At 45.0% G+C, this 10,121-nt stretch overlaps 2 protein-coding genes across 4 annotated transcripts; one reads left to right on the top strand and one right to left on the bottom strand.

Moving 5' to 3' along the window:
• Positions 1-1,091: 1,091 nt before the first annotated feature.
• adprs (ADP-ribosylserine hydrolase) lies at positions 1,092-5,236 on the top strand. The gene is made up of 7 exons (XM_057011782.1): positions 1,092-1,325; positions 1,385-1,623; positions 1,953-2,049; positions 2,163-2,370; positions 2,449-2,636; positions 2,730-2,830; positions 4,501-5,236. Exons 2-7 carry the CDS (start codon positions 1,443-1,445, stop codon positions 4,890-4,892), a joined length of 1,167 nt encoding a protein of 388 aa, XP_056867762.1. The 5' UTR covers positions 1,092-1,325; positions 1,385-1,442; the 3' UTR covers positions 4,893-5,236.
• A 340-nt stretch (positions 5,237-5,576) lies between these two features.
• Positions 5,577-10,029, bottom strand: zmp:0000001267 (b(0,+)-type amino acid transporter 1). Of its 3 annotated transcripts, XM_057011780.1 has the most exons (7): positions 9,250-9,381; positions 7,812-9,093; positions 6,974-7,107; positions 6,337-6,466; positions 6,117-6,241; positions 5,949-6,036; positions 5,577-5,845 (listed from the first exon to the last, which is right to left on the bottom strand). In XM_057011780.1, the coding sequence occupies exons 2-7, from the start codon at positions 8,526-8,528 to the stop codon at positions 5,615-5,617; spliced, it is 1,425 nt and encodes a 474-aa protein (XP_056867760.1). In that variant the 5' UTR covers positions 8,529-9,093; positions 9,250-9,381; the 3' UTR covers positions 5,577-5,614. The 3 variants fall into 3 exon arrangements, with proteins under 3 accessions (XP_056867760.1, XP_056867761.1, XP_056867759.1); XM_057011781.1 differs by lacking the exon at positions 7,812-9,093 and having other exon boundaries at positions 9,250-10,029; XM_057011779.1 differs by having other exon boundaries at positions 7,812-9,528.
• Positions 10,030-10,121: the final 92 nt, after the last annotated feature.

Raw genomic sequence — 10,121 nt, 5'->3', positions numbered from 1 at the left:
GCATACCATTTTATCCTGATTGTGAAGTCCTTCATTTTCCGAGACCTCTCCCATAGGATTGTCCCCTTCTAAGGGACTGGGCAAAGAACTGTCAGCTCTTGGATATGTAGGCTTCTCTGCAATCTGCTCAAAATATTGCTGCTGTCTCATAACGGCTGGGTCGAGGGTGACACAAGCCATTGAGGGAAGGTGGAGCTGGATCGAGCCCAGGTTTGTGGGGACCGGTGGACAAACATTTGAACTGAAGAACAAGCGGCCTCTTTTTCCAAGGCAGAGAAGTGCGGTGGTTGCTAGCCATATGCACACTGGAAAGGGGAGAGGCCTGTGACAGAGATGGTAAACGTGTAGTGGGCATTCTCCATATATAGCAGTTGTTGAGACCAAGAAGAGGAATTCTGAGAGAACTTTTCCCCTCTCTTGGTTTTTGCGTTCAGTTAAACCAACTAGGGATAGAAACCAGAGGAAAGACTGACAAGGACCCCAAACTTCCAAAAGAGTTCCCCCTTAAACTTTGACAAAAACTGGGGTCAGGAATGCCACGAAGACATGATGCAGAAGCAGCTGAGCAGTGTCTTTGGACAAAGGAGGCTAAGGCCTCTTCTGCGGCAGGTGTCCACCAAAGTGGTACTTTAAAGAAAGTAAGGACTGTGATAGGAGCAGCCACAGAACTGTAATTGTGGATGAACCAGCTATAAAAGTTAACTGGCACGGAAGAAGTGGCAGGAAATGACAAGGAGGTGACATTAGAAACCTTTCCTGGATCCATCCAATCAAAATTTGATCTGGATGATGAAACTCGATGAAACATATATTATTCTACAAAGGAAAAATAGAACAGAACTATTAACTTATAAAGCAACACTAACAAGTGTTACACTATCAATATATGACTGGCTGGGACCTTTCCACCAGAAGACTCTTCAAGTTAGTTATAGTTGAAGTAAAAATACAGAAAAAAATCAATTATTTTATTAAATGAAAATTTATAAGCATTTCTAATGAATGTATAAATAATTTAACATTTTTGACGCATAAAAGGTGATATAAACCTTTGTCGGTACCCCACATCTGATTATTTACGGTGGTTACGTCATCAAAAGCGGCCGTCGCATGATGACGTATTCAAATCAAAGTCAAACGTTCGCAGCACCATTGTCCTCGCATAAATCCGTAATCGACCTCAACGTTTGAGTCAAAAGTTAGGCTAAGGTGTTAGTGAAAGGGGATGGGAGGCAGAATTTGGATTATACGTGTACACGACCCGATACGCACACTGGGCGTCAAACCAAACCGGCATCCATAGGATTTCCGGAAGCAATAGCAAGGTGAGCTCCGGCCGACGTTCGTTGTCATCGCTAGCCGAATTGATCGTACGGTCTGACAGGTTCGACAGCGGCACCAGGAGCGTTCTTTCGCTGCAGCGCGACCGTGAATGACTGGCGATGATGGCCGTGAGGGCGATGACGGCCGGTGGGCCTGCGTCTTTGTCGAGGTTTCGGGGGGCGCTGGTCGCGGCTGTTCTCGGAGACTGTGTCGGCGGAGAGTTCGAAGGAGCGGAGGAGGTTCCGATGGAGAGGGTTCTGCAGCACCTAAACAGCCTGGACGACGAGACCAAGGGTACAGGTGAGTGGAAATGTGTCATTTCAGCGGAATGCGACACAACTATCGTGGCTGAACCTCAGAAGGCCTATTATATTCACACCGAAACCATAGCAACTACTCACTGTTAGCTTTGCACTGTTGTCGCATAATATAAGTGCTATATGTTTTAACCATGCTGTGTCAATTTCTACAGAGATTACGTGTATATTTTAATCTCATGCTCACCTGGGCCAATGCACACTAAATTTCGCTCTGTACAGTTGCTACTGACATGATTGCAACTAAATTTGTCCATTCTTCAATGTCTTCAAAGATTGCATAATGCATGTTCTTTTATATGTTTTTATTAGGAAACCTTGACTACAGCGATGACACAGCGATGGCACGTTGCGTGGTCCGGTCTATATTGGCCCATGCTGGTTACGATGAGCGGGACATGGCTCACAGGTGCACGGATGAATTTCCATTGTTGGAAGTATCAAAGCAGAGTTGTGAGTGTGGTCCGACGTGAATACGATGTATCAAGTCGGTCATAAAACCTTTTTGTTTCGCTCCTGAAGATTTGCTAAGGAGTACGGTGAATCCCCGGACCGGGGTTATGGTACTGGAGTCGTCCACGTGCTGAAGAAGCTGTCCTCTTCTCACCTCAGTGATGTTTATCAACCGGCCAGGGACCAGTTTAATGGTCGAGGCTCCTTTGGAAACGGGGGGGCCATGAGGGCAGCTCCATTTGCTTTGGCCTTCCCAAAGCTAGCTGATGTTAGAAGGGTGAGAATTTGTGTTATGCGTGTGTTGTGTTATACACGTTGATGCAGATTGCTTTCATTTTTCTCTTTCTTCCTCCAGTTTGCCCGTCTGGGTGCGATGCTAACCCACTCCTGCTCCCTGGGTTATAACGGCGCCGTGCTGCAGGCGTTAGCCGTGCACCTGTCATTGCAGGGAGCCCTGGACCTGCCTCAGCAGTTTATCAGCAGGTTAATCACAGAGATGGAGGACGTGGAAAGTGACGATATGTCGCGCAAGGATGCCAGAATGTAGGAATCGCACAGTCAAAATCAATTTGTGCTGTTCTTTTTCTTTTTTGAACCTATGTTCTTTATTATTCTTAACTTGGTGTTTGTGTTCAGCCTCAAAGAAGCAGAGAAGCCATTCTGTGACCGCCTGCACAGAGTCAGAGACCTGATGGACAGGAGCAAGGTCAGCATAGAGGAAGTCATTTCTGAACTGGGTCAGTATCTCATTTGCTTTGACTTTTGATTGACACTGATGAAATAGTGAGGTTATTACTGACAATTTTTGGTTTCTTATTGGAAATGAATCCTTCAAACCCATCTGCTGTTTTGCAGATACTTACTGTTAAATACAGTGGTTAAAAAGTGGGAACTGTCATCTTATGTGCAGAACTTGTGCATACATCCAGAAAATGTGGATCCTGGCATATAAGGAGCAATAATAATGTTTAAAAATGCCATAGAGATTTCTTAATTTTCCTTTCTGTCACTATACCTACAAATACCTAATATCATGTTTTCCAGATTTCTGTGTAGATTCTCAATCATCCAGGTCATCGTATCCAAGGTAGTTTTCTATGTCGACTGGACTGGGTTTCTTCTCTTGAAGACCTTTTGCCTTCTATCCAGAAGGCTTCTTCAGTTCTGAACTCGCTGGGGAGAGAGCTTGAAAATATATAGCCCCTGTGGACCATTTGCATGCTAATGATCTGGGTGGTCACCTGAGAGTCGTTAGCAGGGTCGTTCGTCGGGTCGTTCACCTAGTTTCTGTTGAGGTGTCTCCCCTTTGTCTGCTGGATCACTTGGTGGTGAGTCTCCAGGTCTCCTGGAATGGTGTGAATGTTTGTTTTGCTGTTGGAAGGAGTGGAGGACTGCATTGTATGTGGGTGATAGGAAGTGCCTCAGGCCACCACCTCTGTTTAAGGATGGTTTTTCCAATTTGATTTGAATCGCTTCCTTGACACCCCTCTCAAACCAGCGGTCTTCTCTGGCCAGTATCTGTACTTTGCTGTGCTCGAAGGAGTGCCCACTCTCCTTTAAGTCTGTGTAGATTCTCAATCACCCAAACTACCTTGGACACTCTCCTTTAAGTGTAAGTGGACTGCTGAATCCTGACCCGAAGAGGTGGCGCGTCTGTGTTGTGCCATTCTTCTGTGGAGAGGTTGTTTGGTTTCCCCAATGTACAGTTCCTTGCATTTCTCCTGGCACTGTACAGCATAAACAACATTACTTTGTTTGGGTCTTGGTGTCTTGTCCTTTGGGTGTACTAACCTCTGTCTGAGAGTGTTGCTGGGTTTGAAATGAACCGGTATGTCGTGTTTCTGGAGGATCCTCCTAAACTTCTCCGAGACTCCAGACAGGTAGGGGATGGAAACGCTGCGGCGTTTGTTTCTCTCCTCCTCTCCTTTGCTGGGGTCTCGCTTTCTTGAGGTCCTGGTGAAGGCCCAGTCTGGGTAGCCACATGTTTTGAGAGCTGTCTTAATGTGGTCCTGTTCCTTCTTTCTGCCTTGGGATGTGGTGGGTATTTCTCTGGCCCGGTGTTGGAGAGTTCTGATCACTCCCAACTTGTGTTCCAGTGGGTGGTGAGAGTCAAACTGAAGGTACTGGTCGGTATGTGTAGGTTTCCTGTAGACTTCGATGGTGAGATTTCTGTCCTCAGACTGCGCAGTCCAGAAAGGCCAGACTGTTTCCTTTTGTATCTTCCCGGGTGAATTTTACATCCTGGTCTGTTTTGTTGAGGTGATCGGAGAACGCTTCCAATTCTTGTGTTTGAATTTCCAGATTGATGTCTCAGTTTTGAAAAAAACCCACGAGTAATGCATTGATGATGCATTATTTGTGTTGCAGCCACAGTGACCACATACACTGTATTTATTTTTCATCACAGGTAATGGCATTGCAGCACTCCACTCTGTCCCCACGGCCATCTTCTGCGTCCTCCACTGCCTGGAACCCCGAGAGTGCCTTCCAGAGAACTACGGTGGCCTAGAAAGGACAATAGCATACAGCCTGGCCCTAGGAGGGGACACAGACACCATAGCCTGCATGGCAGGGGCCATCGCTGGGGCCCACTATGGTATCGAGGCTATTCCTCAGTCATGGATCAACTGCTGCGAGGGTGCAGAGGATGCAGACGTCACCGCCGAACGACTCCATGCGCTATACCATCAATCACCGCAAGGGGGAGGTAGTGGAACAGAGGAGCCGACCCGTGAGGATGCTTCCAAATGCCAGTCAGGTCGATCGAATGGCACGAAGAAGAAAGCTAGAACTGAGTGAGGTATAAACAAGGGTGTGACAATTGACTGCACAACAAATACTTCTTGTTCGAATTTCAAACAATTTAAAATAAAAGAGTTCTCAGCATTATTACTATTGTTACCATATTTCACGAAAAACCTAGTCTTTAAGTTCTGCCGTGTTTATAGATCTGAACAAACAAGCAACACAAGACTGAAATTCAATTTATGTGCTCTCTTTTAACACAGAAGCGCACGACTTTTATGCTGTTTGCAGTTTTTTTGTTAACCATTTTTTCATGTAAATGTTGTCCTGTGAATTAACTATGTCTTTTAATCCTTTTGGGTAATAGCTGTTATTTAATAAATATTTTTATTCACTTATGTAAGTGTTTTATATACAAAATTGCTTCAGGAATGTGAGGCTCTTCAGCGCTAATTGAAATGAGTGAAAAAGCACATAAAAAGAGGCTACAATCCTACTGGTTGAAAAAAAAATCAAGCCAATGCACTGAAAACATGTTTAGAGTCTCAGTTTCAGTGAGTTCCATTGCTAAATTCGGCTGCTCCATTGATTGTGTTCGCCCTCATAAAGTACAGTTTGCATTTATTTTAAAGTGTTCCTGTATTAATGCAAAGGACATTATTAACAGGCGTCATGGGATTGTGTTGGACTGAAGTTTTACATTTTGATAAGAAAACACATGTCGAATGGACAATAAGCTCATTTTAGATGCACTTTATACTGAAAAAGTCACAAGTTTACAGGTTTTTCTCTGCTGGGGCGACCTCCAACATAAGTTGCAGGAACACTGTTAGCTTGTTCAACAGTCCCGGACACAACTTATAGTGAATGAAAGGGATATAAAATATGGCTCCACTGAGGACAAATAAAGTCACATAGAGGAATTCAATCTGGGGTTTGTCTATGATGGGTGCCAGCACCAGAAATATGGATGCGATGATCACCAGCACAGGCAGGACAAATGGTACCTGGGGAGAGAAGAAAAGACGGGCAGATGCTGACGGCCACTCTTAACGAATCAAGTGTGTTCGTGATATTGACGTGTCGGGTTGTAACGTGTTTGACACCGACCCTGTAAGACCTGGGAAGCTCAGGCTTTTTAATCTTGAGGTAGAGAAGTCCAGACACAGTGATGCCGTAGAAAAACCAGGCAGTGAAGCTGGAATGAAATGTAGACCAATATTTTATAAACACACCCAGAAAGTTACACAATGCATACAACAAAGACCTGACCTTTACCTGAAATAGTTGACGATACTCTGGAAGTCTCCTGGGATCAACACGATCAGGGAGATGATTGTGGAGAAGATCAGGGCCGGTGAAGGAGTCAGTCTGTGGACGTGAGCCATTGCCAGAATATCTGGCTACAAATTGGAACCAGGTCAGAGGGGATCTGGCTGCACAGCCATCTCATTCGGACCAAATGGAACGTGCTTCCGTAGCTGCGGAAACTGCTCACCATGTGTCCCTCTCTGGCAGCAACGAAGCACACGCGGCCGCCGCTAAAGAAGGTGCCGTTCAGGGATCCAAAAGCAGACAAGGCCGCAGCAATCGACATGATCCAGCCCCAGCTGCCAAGCACCTTGCTCCTGTGGGGACACAACACTCTTAGAAACGACTGTTTGACCGTTCTGTTATGTCATTATCACCTTCCTTCCATGTTGACATGTCAGCATTGTTAATTGTAGCCTAAAACTTCATTTCTGAGACTATTCTTTGTTATTAAATTGTATGTTTAAAGGACCACTGAAGAGCCCCGAATGGCAGCTGAGGCACCTATATGAGACTTCACAGCCACATCAGGTTTACAATTAATAAGAATAATTCAGATAATAATCAGTCTCAGTTCAGTTACTGACCCCAATTTTTCTGATATGTACATTACCTGGAAAAGGAATCAATGCATGATTATAGAGCCCTAACGTGATGTCATAAAGTTATTTACTCTCTATTAATAACTCTTAAATGTACTTATAGTATAGAGATCAGCAGAAGTTTCTAGTGTTGTAAATGTGGCTCATCCCTGTTAACAGCACTGTTGACCAGCAGGACTGTGAATTTGAATGTGAATGTGTGGGAGTGTCATGGGGTCTCACCCCCAGGTCACTGCGACTGCGCTGGAGGACACGAGCTCTCTGGGGGTCATCACAGTCAAATAGCTCACGTTCACGAGCAGATACAAGCCAGTCACCAGAGAGATGGCTATGATGATCGCACGAGGAAGATTCACCTGGTTCAGAATACATCCGAAAAATACAAAAACACTCAAAAAAGATGGAAACATATATATCATATATATATCATATATATACATATACATATATCACCTTTGCATTGGGTATTTGAATCTTTTTTACATACAATAAATCCATGTAGTGTGAAAAATTGTTAACTAATAACTTATTATTACATTATATGTTGCTAAATATTAAATTAAAATTCATTTTTTTTCAATTAAAACTTTATTTTATTGTTTGGCTTCATGTGAGTAATGTAATTTACCATCATTCTTCCCCCCCAAAATGAAATCTAAAACAGGAGAGTTTGGAAGATCTTCACGATCAACAGTTGTTGAGATAGTTATATGCCATGTTGTGTATGACAACAGTACTACAACAGTTTTAGATGGACTCTGTAATCTCCTTATGAATCTATGTAATCTGTTTTCTTTATCGACCATGTGAAACTCACAGTTTAGCATCAGATAAGAGCAGATTTACAGCCATAACGACACACTTTGACCACCTCTGGCTTTGGAATGACTGATCTTTGCAGGGACACAACCATTAACACAACCTGAGTGGACCCAGCAGTTGAGGGGGGGGTCCTATAAGTTTGCATTCACACATAGACAAGTCTGCCTCGGAGGGAGGTTAAATACTAAAAGTTAATACACTGACGCAAGTTAGAAATGTGGCCAGTGTGTATTTTTACCTCTGGTCTTTTCAGCTCCTCTGTCACATAGTTTAAGTTGTACCAGCCAGCGTATGACCACAGACACTGATAAAACGCCATTCCTACGGTGCCTAGGGAGAACTCTGTGCCTCTAAAAGAATGCTCCACATTTAGATTGACATCGATGATGCTCCTGCCCTGAAAAACGGTCACAACCCCTCCGATGATGATCAACACCAGAGCCAGCACTTTGGCCACTAAGAAGACCACTTGGATCCTGATGGCAGCCCGGACATTCAAGATGTTGACTGTGGCAACCAGGAGTATAACAGCTGCTGCTGTGCACTTCACCGGGAGCTGAGGAGGGGGGCAGCCTGGGTAAAACGGTGCTGTGGCGTACTCTGCAATACTGAAGGCGGTGGCAGAAATCCCCATTGGCTTCACAACGATTGCAAAAGTGTAGGCTGCAAAAAAAGCCGGCACTGAACCATAGATCCTCAGTATGTAGATGAATTCTCCTCCCGATTCAGGAATAATGGTCCCGAGCTCCGTGTAGCACAAGGCTGCACACATTGCTACAAATCCTGCGAGGGCCCAGATCACCAGACTGGCTCCAGGGCTCCCAACATACCCCAGGACAAATTGTGGGGACATGAATATACCAGATCCGATCATAGATCCCGATACCAGAGCTACCCCACCAAACAAGCCGATTTCCCGCTTCACGGTCAAGGCCCCGGGCTTCTTGTCTGCCATAGTCGTACAGATGGGTAAAGAAAAAGCGAATGAAACATAAACGCAGAATGAAAGGTAAACGTAGATGGGAGATAAGGAAGCCCACACCCCTAAAGACTCTTGAAAATAAAATTGTAAACTGGCAAAACAGTAACAGGATAAGCCATAAAATGTATGGTCAGATAAAGTCAGATTTACATTTTTTTCACTGGACAGTTCTGACTTAGAAATGTGATTCAGTGGTGCAGCTGTCTAAAACATGGGTTTTGATTTTTTCCAATTTGGCTCAGTCCTTGGAGTAAAGACAGAGGCACACCTGGAAGCCACACTAGTAAAGCACTAATCCAGAAGTGAGCATCATGTTGAGAATGAGCCATATTGGTATAAATATAAGCTCCATTCAGCCAGCTGTTGAGCCTGTTGTCCAATAAAACCAACAAATGAGCAGGGAGATAATAGTGCCCTTAGGCTGGTTAGTGGCCTCCAAGTCAATAACCAAGTCTGGTTATCAGCAGTGGCAGAGTTGAGGTGAAAATCTGACTAGGTGGCAGTGTTGCTGATGTTATTGTTCTGGATGCTGTAAAACCTGTGGACCATAAAATGTGACCTGGAATTAAAGTATGGTCAAAAGGATTTTAAAATCCAAGGTAATAAAGCAATAAACAGTGGTAAAATGGTTGTTTGATGCCTTTGTAGTAATGGTGTGGCAAATGTTGGCTGGATCTTGATGCGCAGACCTCACCTCTGGACGTTTAAGCTCCTCGGTTACATAATTCAGATTGTTGAATCCGTCATAGGACCACAATCCTTGATAAAAGGCAATCCCAATAGGATTGATGCCAAGGTTAGTGTTCTTAAAAGAGTCATCAAAGTTCTCAGTGTGTCCTTGGATGAGCATGACTAGACCTCCTATTATGATGACAGCCAGGGCCAGAACTTTGGCCACCGTAAAAAAAACCTGCACTGACATCGAGAGGCGAACATTAATGCAATTCACGATGGCGAGAGTCAGGATTGCGGCCGCCGCCACGCATTTTACCACCAACACTGGAGGCTGACAGTCTGAGTAGAAGGGAGCCACCACGTACTGGGCAAAACCCAGGCCCATCCCAGCGATCCCAGCAGGTCTCACGAAAAACACGGAGCTGAAGACCAGCACGAAGGCCATGACCGGCCCAAAGGTCCTGAGGATGTAGATGTACTCGCCTCCCGACTCTTGGATAACGGTGCCCAGCTCAGCATAGCAGAAAGACACCAGTATCACCAGTAAGCCACAGGACGCCCACACCACCAAGCTGGCCCCTGTGCTGCCGATGGAGCCCACCACCGTCTGCGGGGTCATGAAGATCCCAGAGCCGATCATCGTCCCAGCGATAAGCGACACAGCTCCCATCAGCCCCACTTCCCGCTTCAGTTTCAGCTTCTGCTTGGGATCCTCCATGCTTTCCAAATGCGTTGTCAGGTAGGAGAGCGCGCGATTTACTGTTGCTCCGTGACCAAAGTCGCATTTGACACCAACTCAGAAAGTTAATAATTATGGGGGCTGGCCTAAATGATTTTTTTTTTTACTCATCTGGTCCAGTGTTTGAAGATCAGCTGATGTCACGTGACATA

Source organism: Takifugu flavidus, chromosome 16, assembly GCF_003711565.1.
Source record: "Takifugu flavidus isolate HTHZ2018 chromosome 16, ASM371156v2, whole genome shotgun sequence".
Classification (NCBI taxonomy): domain Eukaryota; kingdom Metazoa; phylum Chordata; class Actinopteri; order Tetraodontiformes; family Tetraodontidae; genus Takifugu; species Takifugu flavidus.
The sequence above is the reverse complement of the archived record's forward strand: the minus strand, read 5'-3'. Positions and strand labels throughout refer to the sequence as shown.